The 16,681-nt window shown below is 40.8% G+C and overlaps 1 protein-coding gene and 1 long non-coding RNA gene across 2 annotated transcripts; both read left to right on the plus strand.

Moving 5' to 3' along the window:
- Positions 1-365: 365 nt before the first annotated feature.
- LOC310852894 lies at positions 366-5,326 on the plus strand. Its single transcript, XR_014568393.1, has 3 exons — positions 366-724; positions 1,147-3,362; positions 3,741-5,326. It is a non-coding gene; the product is annotated as an uncharacterized lncRNA (long non-coding RNA).
- A 2,383-nt stretch (positions 5,327-7,709) lies between these two features.
- Positions 7,710-15,976, plus strand: LOC310852838 (C-type lectin domain family 4 member M-like). Its single transcript, XM_083756954.1, has 6 exons — positions 7,710-8,106; positions 9,985-10,083; positions 11,212-11,298; positions 12,288-12,439; positions 13,316-13,425; positions 15,625-15,976. Exons 1-6 carry the CDS (start codon positions 8,025-8,027, stop codon positions 15,764-15,766), a joined length of 672 nt encoding a protein of 223 aa, XP_083613080.1. The 5' UTR covers positions 7,710-8,024; the 3' UTR covers positions 15,767-15,976.
- The last annotated feature ends 705 nt before the right edge of the window (positions 15,977-16,681 follow it).

The following is a 16,681-nucleotide window of genomic DNA, read 5'->3' on the forward strand; positions in this document are numbered from 1 at the left end:
CTTTATGTGGCATGCTGATTGAATATGATGAGCAGCCAATCAGGAAATGGTATAGCCTAAATTGGAGGAGTTTTGGAATGCCTGACATCACAAGGGAGGTGGTTCTTAGCCAGTGGGAGGATGAAACAACCTTAAGAAGAAATTAGAGAAAAGATTGTTCCATGACAATACCAAGGTAACCATACAGAAAGAGGTCTGATGGGTGTAACATTTTCCTTACAAGCTATGATATTTGCAGAGACTCATTCCAGGACAGAAAGGTCACCAAGAGGGAAAATGATAGGGAGCTCTTATAAACTACAGATGGTTTTTCTCTTTTAAATACTAGAATTCAGGTCACCCAATGAAAGTGAGTGGTGGTATATTCTAGGGCTGTGTACAGGTGCCCTGCTAAGATTCATGGTTCCAGGTTGTAAATCCTGATCCAGATCATGATCCAGAAAATACAATTCTTTGGAAAAACCCATTTACTAGCATATCAAGGGCTGCTAGTTCAGATTGCTTTGAAATGGGATTAGACAACAGTCCTCTTCTTTCTTTAAGCCACGGCATCAGATGTTAGGCTGGGACTTTGCAAAAAAATAAAATAAATGGCACACTTGGAGAGCCTGGAAAACAGCTTCCCCCTACTTCTTTTCCAGGACCAACACATAGTCTCCAAAGTCAATTGGATTTCTCCAACTGAGACCGGATCTAGTACTCCATCTTTTCTGATGACCAGGAGGTAGTTATATAATTAAATGAATATACCTTCCATTAAAGGTGGGGAAGATGTGGCCCTGTGATGGAGGGAGTTGACACCCAGGAACATCTGAAGACCTCATAGGTCCCACACTATCTATTAAATGGGGAACATCTTACTGGAGTCCTGTAAGCTAGATGTCCAGGAGTTAAGGGAGAGGGATAGGATGCAAAATGAGAATGTGCTATATTACCTAAAACAATTTTTAAAAATGCCTTGGAATCCATATGGAACATCTCTTTTGGTTTAAAACTGAGATTTAGCCAGAATAAGAAAAAGAAAGACGTTTCAGTTATATTGGACTCAACAACATCTTTATGTTGGTTTGTCTAATACTGAGAGTTGCCGCTCTATACCTAATGTGCTCATAGCCTTATTCTCCATTTGTTGTTGTCTCATTCTAGCTTGTTGTTTCACAGACAAGACTGAGAGGATGGGGAAGCCAGCGCCCGCAAAGCCCGCAAAGCCCGCAGCGCCTACAAAGGCTGCAGCTCCAGGAGGAGCAGAACAACCAGGAACTAAAAATGGTGGTCTGTATACAGCACAGTCATATGGGATGAGGTTTCTGATAAAGTAGAGGAATGCATGGGAAAGGGAAGTTGATGGAGAGACAGATAGAAAGTGGAACCAGACATGTTGTGCCAGGGAAGAGTGTGGAGAGAGGCCTACGCAGCTACTTGGGTGGCAGAGATCCAATAAGCCCCATAGAAACCCCAGGATTCAGCCCACTCTTGGCTGCCTGCTGTGGTGTTCCTTTACTGTGTGCAGCCAGGAAGGGCTCTACCATTAGGCAGAATGAGGCAGTTGACTCAGGTAGCAGGTGCTGGGGTGGGTAGAGATGTGTAGACCACACAAGCTGCACTGCACCTCCTCAGTTAGCCTGCTGCCCCATCATCAAAACAGAGCCCATAGCCAGGCCAGGCCAGCTTCTGTATGTGGAATTATGTGTATAGAGGGAGTATCTTGTCCAGGGATTTGGGTATAGGAGGTGCAAGGGGCTTCAGCCATGTAAATATGTTGAGGCAAGGATCTCAGGCCCTGCAATATTGAGGGGCTAACATCCCCAACCATCACTGGGCACCCTATGTGTGCCCCCACCCCTGCCTGGGAGACAAGGAGCCAGGAGGGCGTTGCGACAAGCGAGGGGATCTTCACCTTCTCTCCTCCCAAACTCCATTCCAGGAGTCGAGAGGGTCCTGGGAGTAGTGAGGGTGATCTTTGCCCTCACTCCTCCCAGCCTCTGCCTGGTATCCTGGGAGTCGGATGGGGCTGGAACAAGCGAGGGCGAATATCGCTTTCTTTGCTCTGCCTGCTCCTTCCTGTCCAATGCCACACTTTTACAAATTTCCACATTTACAAAAAACCCCAGCCAAATACATTTATTCATAAACACCCTTTCCCCCCATCCATGGTTCCTTCTAATTATTATCCTCCTGCTACTGCAAATTCTAATTACTCCACATAAGTTACTCCATTTAAGTATAACTTACTCCATGTAATTCTTTCTCACTTTCTCCCAACTTAATTATATACTGCTGAATTTACTTTAATTCTGCTAGCATTTTTATTTGCTATTCATCAGAAATTTTCCTCCAGCACTTCCTGTTGGATACAGATAATGGTGGATGACAGAGACTGCTTGCTCTGAGCAGCCTGATTTCTGTGAGGATCAAAGAATGGGGATAAGGCAAAGCACCTTCTCAAAAAAAGCCTGAAGGAAAAGTTCAGTTTCTGAAGGGTCCAGTGGTGTCAAAATATGCTCTCTAGATTCTCCCAAAGCTCCATAGGGAGCTGAGAAAATCCCAGATTGAGCTCAAACACATGGCACAATCGAAGACCCACAGCAAGCTGCCTCTTGTGCCTCCATTGAAGCAGTGACATTTCCAAACAAAGGAATTCAGACCAATTCGACAAGGCAAGAAAAAGAATTTAAGGTAGTGTCCATAAAACATACTAAGGTGGCAAAGAAGAGGTCCCTCCCCGGATGCGGTTGTTGATCTGCATGTAAAAAATATGCAGGGACTGAATTAAGAATGAGAATAAGAAGTGCAGGCTAGTGATTATTTTTAAGCATTGCAGCCGAAGAATTATGCTTGACTTGTGATTTGTCTAAAGCTATGGATGCAGGATTTTTGTGACTTAATAAATATCTTCCAGCAATCGGGTCAAATCACAAAGATCTTTAAATGTTGTGGAGGGGAAGAAAGGAAAGTGGGACTTTGTGTTTTCATTTCTTTTTCCTTTTTCCTTTTAAAAATGCATATTTTGTATATATTTTTATTTCCTTTGCCTCCTTTTGATAACCTAAAGGAGAGGGGCACTTTGAGACTGAATTTAATCTGAATTACTTTGTAGATTGCTGATTTTTTTATCTTGCTCTTTTTTATTTTTTTGTAATACATAACTAATTTTTGTAATACATAATTAATTTTTATTTTTATTTGCTCTGCACCTTTTTACAATTTATTATTGGGATCTGATGGGGTTAGATACTAACTGGGGACAAAGGGTGGAAATATAGTGATATAATGACACAGTGTGGCCAAAAAAAATAATTGCAGGGTCTTTTTTATTTCCTTTTTAAGTATTTCCCTATAATAAAGGAAAGATACCATATAGTGTGGGACGCGGGTGGCGCTGTGGGTAAAAGCCTCAGCGCCTAGGGCTTGCTGATCGAAAGGTCGGCAGTTCGAATCCCCGCGGCGGGGTGCGCTCCCGTTGCTCGGTCCCAGCGCCTGCCAACCTAGCAGTTCGAAAGCACCCTTGGATGCAAGTAGGTAAATAGGGACCGCTTTCTAGCGGAAAGGTAAACGGCGTTTCCGTGTGCAGCTCTGGCTCGCCAGAGCAGCGATGTCACGCTGGCCACGTGACCCGGAAGTGTCTTCGGACAGCGCTGGCCCCTGGCCTCTTGAGTGAGATGGGCGCACAACCCCAGAGTCTGGGAAGACTGGCCCGTACGGGCAGGGGTACCTTTACCTTTTTACCTTTTACCATATAGTGACATTATACTATGGCTATGCTAACGTCGGCAAGAAACCACCTCCTGGCCCATCACAACTCCAAGTCAGAGAAAAGCTTCAATTGTAGAAGGGGACAAAAAGTCTGATTTGACAAGAATTTCATTAGAAATGAGAAAAGAGATGGGGGAGGGTATACAGAGACTAGGACAGAAGGCTGATTTTAATGTGCATGCATTTCAAAACCTATCAGCAGAAATTACAGAACTGTCACATAAAACTTCAGAATTAGATAAAACAGTACAGGATTTAAAGCTGAATACATCCAGCTTGGAGGAATCATCTAAGAAAGTACAAGGGGAGGTAAGAGAAACAAAGAGGGAACAAGAAAGAATGAGGGAGTACACTGAAGCAATAAAATTGCTTTATGAACAGACTCTGGATGAGATCACAGTTTTGCAAGTACATCTAAAAGATTTGATTCTTACTTTGAGATTTGCCAGAAGATACGGCGGTGGAATTAAGTGAAAAAAATAATGAAAGAACTTGCCAATTTGATTGAAATGGATGAGGAAACTGTTAAAGTGGCAGTGGATAATTTTTTGTGTGTAAAATCAAGATATGCTAAGGTAAAAAAATCTGTTGGGTGATTGATTTTTTTTATTCAAAGAGATTTAAAGACAGAGTAGTACAGAGGCACCATCAGAAAAACTTTCATATTGATGATGAGAGAATAATAATTTTGAAAGAAATCCCGATGAGACTGCTTATGAAAAGAGCAAATTACAAATAATTGACGGATGCACCATGATACAGCAAAATCAATTTTCCTTGGGAATACCCTGCGGGAGTCTCCTTTACATTTAAAGGGAGAAAGCAGAGATGTAGAGATCCCACAGAAACAGATAAATTCTGGAGAAAATATGGAAAAGAATTAGCAGGAGAAAGAGCATTTGGTTTGGAGCCACGACATGAAGAAGAATCAACAGAGGGGGAGAAGAGAGAGAAATAAATAAATAAATAAATAAATAAATAAATAAATAAATAAGGGACAAAATGGCATTGATAATCTTAATGTGGAATGTAAATGGATGCAATAATAACACAAAAAGGAATGGGATTGAAAATGTGGTAAAAATAAATAAATTTGGATGTGATTTGCTTTTAGGAAACGCATATTGTGATGAAACACAGAATAGTTCTGATCAATAAAAGGTTAGGAAAGGACTTTGTGGCCTCTGACCATACAAAGAAAAGAGGCATAGTAATGCATATAAAACCAGAATTAGATCCAAAACAATTTAAAGATGAGTAAGGAAGAATCTGATAAGGCAGATAACATCACAAGGAGAGAGAATAAGAATGTTAATAGAGGTAGATGCACCAAATGAGAAAAAAGCTGACTAGATAAGGAAATCTTATTTGAATATATGAATGAAAAGATAATTTTGATGGTAGATATGAATGGTGTAGCTTCCCTGGAATGGGACAGGACTATAAGAAGTGATACAAAAGAAGGGAAGCTACCTAAGGCCTTTTTCAGATGACAGAAAACTTAAGTCTAATTGATATGTGGAGAGAGAAACACCCACTGGACAGACAATTTACATTTTACTTGTCTGAGAATAATTCAAAACAAAAAAAAAATTCCTTCCAGTAGCACCTTAAAGACCAACTAAGTTAGTTCTTGGTATGAGCTTTCGTGTGCATGCACACTTCTTCAGATACCACGAAAGCTCATACCAAGAACTAACTTAGTTGGTCTTTAAGGTGCTACTGGAAGGATTTTTTTTTGTTTTGACTATGGCAGACCAACACCTATCTGTAACTGAGAATAATTCAGTGAGTCGAACGGACTCTGTATGGACCAATAGAGATTTGTTACACTAAGGTAAAGAAGGTAGAAATTTTACCCAGGACATTATCAGATCACAATTCTATTATTATAGAATTAAGAACAGAGCAAAATTACCATTGAGACTAAATAAGAATATATTAAATAATCAAGAGATATTAGAAAAGGGGGGAACATTAAGAGATTGTTTTGAAATCAATCTAAATCAGGAGACAAATTTGAAAGTGGTATAGGATGCAAGTAAAGCAGGGATGCATCCCATGCAACAAATTTTACAAGAAATAAATAGGAAAGAAAATGAATCAATAAATTCCCCTAGAAAAGAAAGGGTGAAACAGGATATTAAGATACTGCAAACACAGTTTTCAATTATAATAAATCAAGAAATAGAGTGGAAAATTAAATATTTAAAACAAAAACAATTGAACAATCTAATAAACCAGGGAAATTATTAACATGGCAAATAAACAAAATGGCAAGAGTAAGCCTGTATAAATCAAATTAACATAGGAGGTAGAGTTGTGGAAAATCCTAAAGAAATAGATCAATTAATGAGTTTTTATACCAAACTATATTGTGGAAAATGCAAAAATATCCAGACGATAGTATAATCCCTAAAATACCAATAGATGAAATGACAATTTTGAATGCACTGGTGACAATGATGGAAGTACAGCAAGTACTTTTACAGGCAAAACCTTTGAAAGCACCAGGAACTGATGGTCTGTCAGCAATATACTATAAGTAGATGCAGGATTATATAATATAACAATTAAGTGACATTATGAATATGATTTTAAAGACAGGTGAACTGCCAGAATTGTGGAAGAATGCTTATATAACTCTGATTTCTTAACAAGATAGAGACTAAAAAACTAAAAAAATTATTGACCTATATCTCTGTTGAATGATTATAAACTTTTTCAAATGTATTAGCAAATAGATTGAAACTGGTATTAAAAGAGGTAATTATTATGACCAGGCTGAATTTTTGACAAAAACACAAATGAAAGATAATATTAGAAATGTAACTGGTATATTAGAATATTTACAAGTGAGAAATGAAAAACAAGTGGCTTTAATGTTTTTAGACGCTGAGAAAGCATTTGATAATGTCTCCTGGGATTTTATGTTTAAAGTTTTAGAGTATATGGGTTGTGGAGACAATTTTATAAAAGGAGTTAAGGCAGTATATACTGACCAGTCAGCTAAGTTGATGGTAAATAGCGTCCTGACTGAGAACTGTAAAATAACTAAAGGAACAAGACAAGGCTGTCCATTGTCACCTTTGTTGTTTATAATAGTTTTAGAAGTATTAGCACAAAGAATAATATGCAATCAAGATATGAAAGGAATGATATATCTTTGGTATCCAACAAGGTTAACGCTTACTGGGAAATGATATACAATAAATTGAAATGGATGTTCAAAATAACTTTTTGTAAAAAAAACACACCCCAGAAACTTAACTTTTCTTTCTTTCTTTCTTTCTTTCTTTCTTTCTTTCTTTCTTTCTTTCTTTCTTTCTTTTCTTTTCTTTTCTTTTCTTTTCTTTCTTTCTTTCTTTCTTTCTTTCTTTCTTTCTTTCTTTTTATATTTTTACTAAAGATTTCTTGGCTTACAAAAGTATGTGCAATGACTCTTATTTTTCAAGTTACATTTTCTACAGATCAGTTACATTTATTGAGACATTAGTGTTGCATTAGGAAGAAAGGGGGTAAAAGGGGGAGGGGGAGAATGGTGACTGGGGTGGGGTGGCAATGCTTCACCAGAAGCTTTTCTTTTTCGAATTATAGGGACAGAGCTACCTAAATTGTACGGAAATTTATTTATGTATGCTACTACAATAGGAAGAATGCTACTTGCCCCAAAGTGGTAAGAAGCAGAAGTCCCAGCAAAGGAAAAATGGCTACAAAAACTTATGAAGTATGCAGAAATGTTGAAACTTACAGGAAGGATAAGAATGGAAATAGTTTATTGAATATTTACAAATAAATTGAAAACAGATAAAAACATTAGGAGGATTATAATAATAATAATGTGCAGTTTCATAAGAGTATATATTTAAAGTAGATAATTAAATGAGTAAGTTAAATGAATTGGGATATGCAGAATATATTAAAAAATAATTTTAAGGAACCACAGAAAGAGGGGGAAGTCAAACTTTGAAATGTTGAAATGATTGTAAAACTAATGAAATCTATAAACTTGAAAAGTATAGATTAAAACTTTTTTTAAAAGAAAAAAGATAGAGAAGTTTCCTCAAGCAGCAAGGCATCTCGCCTTGCTTCCTTCATCTCCTTACCTTCCCAAGGACCCACCCCCTGAACCAGTGAATATCTCTGGCTAATGGCTACCACAGTGTATGAAAATCATTTTTTTCTGGGGTAGCAATGATATGTTGGCTACCGATGGCTAAAGCAGAATTGTCTTTCTTCAAGCATCTGTTTTTCAGGACTTTGTAACCCTCATGAAATCTCCCAGGGGTGAATTCATTATCGTATCTGTGATTATCGCCCTTACTGTGTTGACACTGCTGATTTTCCTCCTATGTAAGTATACAATTGGCGTACATTGATACTACTGTCGCGGGCTTTGCTTCAATTCCAATAGCATTTCCAAAAAGAGATGGCAGGATCCACCTTCCATTTACCCATTTCACCCCTCCTTGATTTCAAGGGTTGACTTACAGCTGTCACCCAGTGAGAGCAACGACACTGTTTTGTTCTCCCTGAATAAGTGAGTTCCAGCACTTGGAACAGAAGAATAGGCTAACACAAGTCCCTGGAACACCCTGGGTAATCCCCTTTCCCAGCTTGCCATTCTCTGCTCCTTTCCCAACTAATCCTCATTTGCTGGGGGAGAGCCCCCATTCCTGATCCTCGCCAGCCTGCCCTCTGCTAGGGCTCCAGTCCCCTGAAGGAAAGTGCTTGGGGGAAACAGGCTGCAGAGGATAAGGCCATGGCCAAAGTGGGTGAGTCCAGAGCTTACCTAAATATCTAGATATATGCAGGGCCTTTTTCAGCCGGAATTCATCAGGACTCTGTTCTGGGCCCTCTCAGGTGGGCGCCATTGCCATTTTAAGAGAACAAGGGAGAAAAATAGCATTAGATAGATGAACACATGATCTCCTTGCTTAGCTAATTCATTTTTAAAGGGCACTCCAAAGTAAGCAAATCGTGGGGGGGAGGGAATCAAATGATCCAAGAGTTTGCATATTTTAAGCACGTGGCAGAGCATGAGGCAGCCTGGCAAATGCACATCCGTAGGACAAAGAGGAAATGTGCATCTAGAATGGAGTCAGCAAACTTTTTCAGCAGGGGACCGGTCCACTGTCCCTCAGACCTTGTGGGGGGCTGGACTATATTTTTTGGGGGATGAACGAATTCCTATGCCCCACAAGTAACCCAGAGATGCATTTTAAATAAAAGGACACATTCTACTCATGTAAAAACATGCTGATTCCCGAACTGTCTGCAGGCCAGATTTAGAAGGCAATTGGGCCAGATCCAGCTCCTGGGCCTTAGTTTGCCTACCCATGATCTAGACCCCCCAAAATTTAAAGCTCTCTAAGGAAGGCCAACCATTTAATGACAGAAGCAACAGGCCAAATGTAAACAGGACTTCAGACCACTGTAGGAATGTTCAGGGAGGCAGGACAGAATATATTGTTTATTAATATCCTTCCTAACTTGAGCTATCATGTTCTATAACTTAGCAGAGTTTTACATTCCCCTTTTAAATGCACACCAGATAACTGGTTGCAGGCTTGTTTAAACTTCTTAATATTAGGTTCCTGGTAAGTCCCCTTATATCCCTCTTAAAAGAATAAACATACCACAATCTTGTGTAAAGTATATAAAAGTGGTTTACTCACACATTCAGTTCACAGATGGATCCCTGAAAACAAAAGTAGTTAAAAAGTACATACATCTGGTTCTACCCCATATGGGGGATTAATCCCAGTGACTGCAGATTGGCAGTTACTGCAGTTCACATGACATAAGGAAGATGGAAAAGAGAGAGGGTGCTGCATGCCCTTTGCTTTTGTTACCTGAACAGGTAAGGTCATGCCCACCTCTAGTCACATACAAAAGGAAGTATGTCCCAGCCCAGGAGGAAAAAGGAAGTTCCAACTGGCTGGACCAAAAATCCCCCTGCATGTCGACTCTAGGAAAACAAGGAATGTTGTACTTATGTATCACAACCCACAACCACCAGGGGAGCCACAATCAAGGGCCGGGAGAAGAAAATATTAATAGAAGTCATAGTCATGTTTTTGTTGATTTGATGTTTATTTGCATTACAAGTCAGCAATTTAAATTCAATATTAAAAGCAGTTTGAAACCAAGAATCCCCTCCCCCAGCTCATCAGTCCAGGGTGCTAGAACACAATTTCTTCATTTCTTTTCTACCTACCTCCTTCTTAGATCAAAGGGAAGTAAAAGAAAGAGCGGAGGTTCAAATGGCAGTGGATATGATTCGGACCTTTGTTGTTGGGATTGATACAATACATGAAGACAAGGATGGTAAGCATTTCTTTATGCACATCCTCACTTTTGCTAGACCCTATTTAATTTAAACAGGCTTCAATTTCTGTAGTTTGGGATTCATGTTGTGTGAGCAATAACTATACTGTATTGAATGAAACTCAACACCCAATAGAGTTTATCACTGTTTCATTGCTCAGCAGAAAGAAAAGCAGATGGTTGTGATTCTCACATCTCCCCACTAGAAATACTGTCGCCCCCCATCAAACTGTAATTCACAATGTTTGTGATTCTGCAAGATTTTAGCACTAGCACAAGGGAACTCCCCTCCCCCTTCTCCCTGCATGCCATCACCAAAACTGCTCTGCTGGGTGGGGAACAGATTGGAGGGAAAGGGGCTGAAGATGGCATTGCACAAGGAAAATTCCTGCACTGACATAATGTTCTCCTTAGCTCTATGCTGAATGAAACCCAGTATTCATCAGAAAAAGAGTTTTGGCGCCTCTGTTTTCTTAGATCTCACAAAGCATAATTGAAAACTACAAAGTATTCTTTGTATATTTGGCTTTACTGTGGGACTCCAGGTGGGAATTGGTTTTTGACCCTGTGATTCCCAGCAGAAAAGGAGGACATAGGAAGGGAACATTAGAGATACTTCATGGGCCACTTATAATATGAGAATAGGATAGAAGAAGAGTTTGGATTTGATATCACGCTTTACCACTACCCGAAGGAGTCTCAAAGCAGCTAACATTCTCCTTTCCCTTCCTCCCCCACAACAAACACTCTGTGAGGTGAGTGGGGCTGAGAGACTTCAAAGAAGTGTGACTGGCCCAAGGTCACCCAGCAGCTGCATGTGGAAGAGAAGGGATGTGAACCCAATTCTCCGGATTACGAGTCTACCACTCTTAACCACTGCACCACACTGGCTGCATGGATTGCATGGGTCTTTGGTCTGATCCAGCTGCAGGATCCTTCTGAGGCCTTTCATTGGTGATCTCAGCCACAGAGAATCAAGTCTGTCCTCATATTCATAAGAACCCAATCCTTCAGCTCTGCTTCTTGTTTCAGGCTAAAGTGTTTTAAAATGCTTGAAAATGGTTTCTTAATATTTGCAGATTGTTATTTCAGATACTCTTTTGCCTTGAACAATTTCAAATCTTTTAGACTTCCAAATACTCGCTGTAGCTCAAAACATATCAGAGGAAATGCGATATTTTGCCAACAGAAATGATGAACTGCAAAAAGAAATTGGTAAGATACCTTACAATGCTGAAGAATTGTAGTACAGTGGGAACCTGCCCTGATTCGGCACCAGCTGAAAGCCCCTCCTCTAGCTGAAAACTCTTAGAGCCAGAGCAGAGTGCTGCTCTCCTTTGCATCCAGCCACCCTAGGGAAACATCAGAGATATTCAGTTCAGCTATCCTGTTGATTTAGCCTCTATGGTTAGGAAAGAAAAGACTTTGCCATTTTTTGCTATAACAAAGACAATCAAAACAGGTCAGCTAAAAGACCTGTTCCCAGACCCCAAAGCTAGGTCAAGATAGGGTCCTCTATTAATCTGTACAGGTTTCTAAAGTGGGTTCTCCTTCATTGGAACCACTTCTTATATAGCTAATGAATTTTAGGTGGGTTCACAAGAGGCAAGATCCATTGACAACATGAACCTTTATTAAACTAATGGAACTGGACAACAGGGACAAAGCAACTGCTTTATGCATTTCTGACGACCTGGGCCACTCCCACTCCCAAGCTGCGAATCATAACTTAGAGTTAAAGGGCCAATGGCAATAGCCCAAATCCTCAAATGTCCTGTGATTGGATATCATGTCTTAAATCAAAACAGGGTTCTCATCAGGTGCATCATTCTGTGAGCCAGGCTGATCGTTCACCTTGTCCCTGTGCTCTGGTGTAGTAGCAGTAGCTGGATCTGGGGCATCAGCCAGGCGGCAGCGCATTTAGTCCACATGCCGGTGGTGGACCTGAACATCCAGTGTGGTAGCCTTGCAGGAGACCAGTCACCCTGATAAGAGGGGTGGGAATCCAGGCAGGGCCATCCCCATAGTTCCAGATGTCCTGACCAATCCAAGCTCCTTGTCCACATTCTTGAACCTTACCGACTGAAACACACCCAACACAATGGAAACAGACTCTGTTCTGGGCACCCTTTGAGATTATCCCATTAAATTGCCTATCTTGTTTTCTTTTTCTATTCTTCCTCCATATCTGGCTTGACTCAAAGACCACCTTATTGGAAACTTGAATGATGGTTGGGTTATATATGAAAGGACATTCTATTTCTTTTCTCATGAGCAAAACTCATGGGTGGATTCCCAAAAAAAGTGTGAGATGGAAGGCGCCAAGCTCATTTCTTTCGAAACATGGGAAGAACAGGTGAGCATCAAAGCTGAGTATAGGAAAGGTTGGGGATCTTCTTGAGCCAAAGGGATCCTATTATCACTATCCAGTTAAGAAGTTCTTGGTATGCAACCAAGACAGCAACTCCATCAGTCAAGCCATGGGTTGGGTGGGACAGGGAGCAGCTGCTACCATCTGGGACTAACTAAGGTTTCTTGGAGCTGCTGAACTCTAATAGACTGAAGTTGGCAGTCAGCAAGGAGGCCTTGAAGGAGGAGGAGTAGATACTTGAGGGGCATCTATCCCCTTGATTGCCTGTAGAGTCCTCCTCTGCTATTTGAGATGTACTGAGTGCTCAGAAAGAAGGCTTCCCTCACCACCCTCTGGCATGAGAGTATCATGGAGATGACTCTAGAGGAGCTTACAGGGTATAAACCCCTCCCAGTGCCTTAGCCCTGGCAGAGGGGCTACTGGGGTGCTACAGGGCATAGACATGTATGAGACCCCATCATCATGCCATCAAGCATACCACAACCAGACTGATTCCAGTGTCTTTGAAACCAACCAACAAACATGGATGCAGAAATTGGAGCATTTGCCACATAGGTCACTGTCCTGCTAGATGTCATCCATATCAGATCACAAATTCCATTGAAGGGATCATTAGGAAATGGATCAAAAATAAAACTGCCAAAATTGTAATGCATCGATACTGCAACCATACTTGGAATACATTGTATATTTTTGATCACTGCTTCCTCAAAATATGTGAATTGGGCCTTCAATGATGACATCTACTCCTTTTGTTTTATTCTTGTTGAATGTCTGTAAAGGACTATAGTCTCCAAGAGAAAATACAATGTCTAGAAAGATGTTCTGTTTGTTCCTTCTCTCCACCCCACCTCACTCTAGCAATTTGTGAATAAGCAAGTAAAAGACCGTAAACGGTGGTTTTGGATTGGACTCTTTAAAGACAAGGGAGTGACATGGACATGGCTGTCAGGGATAGTAGCTTCAATCACGTAAGTTTTTGAAGAAACATTTGTTAATGGTATGACGTCCAAAAAGTTGCGGATTCAGTTTACATAATTAATTCTTTCCCTCTCCAAATGTACTTTTGCATGCACTTTTCTCTACTACCAAAGACCTACATATGTACTCCTCCACATCATTGCCCAGATGAGTGGCTGCTGCTTCTCACTAGGCTGCAGAGACAGAAAGGCTCCTCTTCCTGCTTCTCTAACCTAGTGAATGCGGTGATTCAGAAGAGGGTGAAGGCATCCTTTTAAATGGTTTGTTCTGATTAGCTCAGCTTCAAAAGGAGTTGCAGGAACCTAAAGCTGAGCAACACTGTCTTTAGGAAAATATTTCTACAGTTATCTGCTAAACAATCTGAATAACCAGCAATCTCTAACCTAAAATAATAGCAGATGAGGCATGTGTATGAGAGAGGTTAGTTCATGTCACTCTCTTGGATAGAATCACAGACACATAGAAATTTAGAGTTGAATGACACCCCAAGGGTCATCTAGTCCAACCTCCTGTCAGCTAGCAGTTTAAGACAGTTCATGGTTCCCTTTAAGTATCTAACAACACTTTTCAACCGTGTTGATGGATGTACAAGATCAGAGTAAGATCTCACTCATCCACAGCTTGGTAGTAGAACAGCGAGCTGGTCTGGCATTTATTACCAAGACTGCATTAACAGAGGGCTGCTTTCTATTTGTGCAAGGTCTCCTGGATCAAAATCCAATTCCATTCATCTCCATTGTTGCACCCAATACCAACCACTTATCCTTTTGGGCATAGGTATTGAGTAAACTTTACAAATGGGCAGTGGGGTTGTATAATACAAGCTGGGAACTTAAATCCTGTATGCCAGTGGTTCCCAGTTATCCTGTTTTCCCGAAAATAAGACAGTGTCTTATATTAATTTTTGATCCCAAAGATGCTCTAGGTCTTATTTTCAGGGGATGTCTTATTTTTCCATGAAGAAGAATACGGTACACATGTATTGTCTAATTGTGAGTCAGCCACACTCCGTCAGGGCAGAGCGAGCAGCTGGCGGCAGCTTGTCTTGGCGGCAGCGAGGGCTCTCTGATTTAAAGAGACCTCACACTGCCTGAACAGCTCCGGCTGCACTGCGGCCAATCAGTGAGCTGCGCAGCTGCACCTGCCACTACGGTCCAGAGGAGTCAAACGCCTTATGGTAGCTTTGGTGGCCTTATATTCCGGGGAGGCCTTATGTTCGGGGGAGGCCTTATATAACAGCAAGAGGCAAAACTGGAAGTAGTTCTTATTTTGGGGGATGTCTTACTTTCGGGGGGAAATGGTAGCTAAGTACTGCAGACTCCTTGTTTTTCAAAAGCCAAACCATGGACCACCCTACCTTTGAACATTTTGATACTGTATCTCTGTGGCAGTTTTTCTTATGTGGATGGTGCCATGGAGCCCCTGGGTGGGTGGTCCGTGGACCACCAATTGGGAACCACTGTTGTATGTGATCTTAGACTTGATCAAAGGGCAGATCCAACCCAAACATCTCATGGGAGTAAAAAAACACACACCTATTACACCATTATTATTAACATCAATTTAATAGATTCCTGGAGAGCTAAAAATAAGGGAGTTACAGATTTACACTTACCACAGAATCTTTGTGCTGTGTAGTGGGGCTTGATTCAATATACAATGGACACTGGAGAATGCAATGCCTTAGTAGTAGTGACAATAAGTATGGGGCTAGGATGATACCTTTATCAACTATGGATAATTGATTAGAGTAAACTTAGAACCGTCATGTAAGATTTTGATAAGATTCATATGTGGTTATACATTTGTGGTTATAGATTATATTTTGTATTTCATTTGAGGACATAGCTATTTTTGTTTCTGTATAGTGTCACTGCTATCCTCATGCATGGAGTGGGTGATGGATGTGAGAAGTTTTTATATGCTCACAACAATCACTACTGTGTTATCTCTCCTACAAGAGAGTATGGATCTCTCTTCCAAAATTCTCTCTCCAACACCCACAACAGTACAGAGCAGATCTGAGTTTAGAATTCTAAAATATGGGGAGAAAAATCCACCACAATTATGGATGGATGTTAAGAGAGAAAAAGCTGAACATCTTTTTAATGGTAGAAGGCACAGGGAGCGGGTGAGGAGGTAGACATCCAATCTTGATTGATCAGTGCTGCTGTTTCTTTTCTTTTTAGGTACTGGAATGCCAGGGAGCCAAGACCAGGGAACTGTGGTGCATTGACCTTTGACTGTGGAAGCAATTGCTGGATAGCATCACACTGTGGGAAGCACATACGGTATATTTGTAAGAAGGTGCCTAATGATGTTTGGCTTTAAGAAGACACCTTTAAGATGAATGAAACTGGATCACATAATCTCTACACAAAAACAAGAGATCACCCACACCAACTGTTTTAATGCACAATCCACACTCTGCCATCTAGATTTTGGCATCTCTGGCATCAGCCCTCAAAGTCACCTTGAAAACTCCTTATTCTGCAAGCACAGGAGTAGATGGCTACAAAAATAAAGAATGGAAGCATCCAATCATAGCCTTTGTTTAATGCATTTACAGTGGTACCTCGGGTTAAGTACAGTGGTACATTGGGTTAAGAACATAATTAGTTCTGGGGGTCTGATCTTAACCTGAAACTGTTCTTAACCTGAAGCACCACTTTAGCTAATGGGGCCTCCTGCTGCTGCCGCACCGCCGGAGCACGATTTCTGTTCTCATCCTAAAGCAAAGTTTTTAACCTGAGGTACTATTTCTGGGTTAGCGGAGTCTGTAACCTGAAGTGTATGTAAGCTGAGGTACCACTGTATTTGCAATGCATACCAATATTTGTTTCCTTACTTTGTATGTCCGATGCCCCATTGTCCCTTCTGATCTCCATGGTCACTATCTTACAAGCTAAATAAGGGCAACCAGTGGGTTCATAGGCTGCAGGAGACTAATTGTTCGTCCCAGGTGGTAGAATCATAGAATCATATAGTTGAAAGGGAGCCTGAGGATCATCTAGTCCAACCCCTGCAATGCAGGAATGTGCAACTGTTCCTTATGGGGCTCGAACTTGCAGACTTGGCATTATCAGCACTATGCTCTGGCAAATGGAGCTATCCAGTGTCTCAATACAATGGTGGACTGGATGAGGGCCAATAAATCAATTTGGTCTCCTTCACCAACTGAGACCATTCCTGGACAGCAGTAACCTGATCACTGTAGCCCATGTGTTAATAATCTGAAGGCTGTAT

Source organism: Podarcis gaigeae (genome assembly GCF_964106915.1).
Source record: "Podarcis gaigeae genome assembly, chromosome: 9".
Classification (NCBI taxonomy): domain Eukaryota; kingdom Metazoa; phylum Chordata; class Lepidosauria; order Squamata; family Lacertidae; genus Podarcis; species Podarcis gaigeae.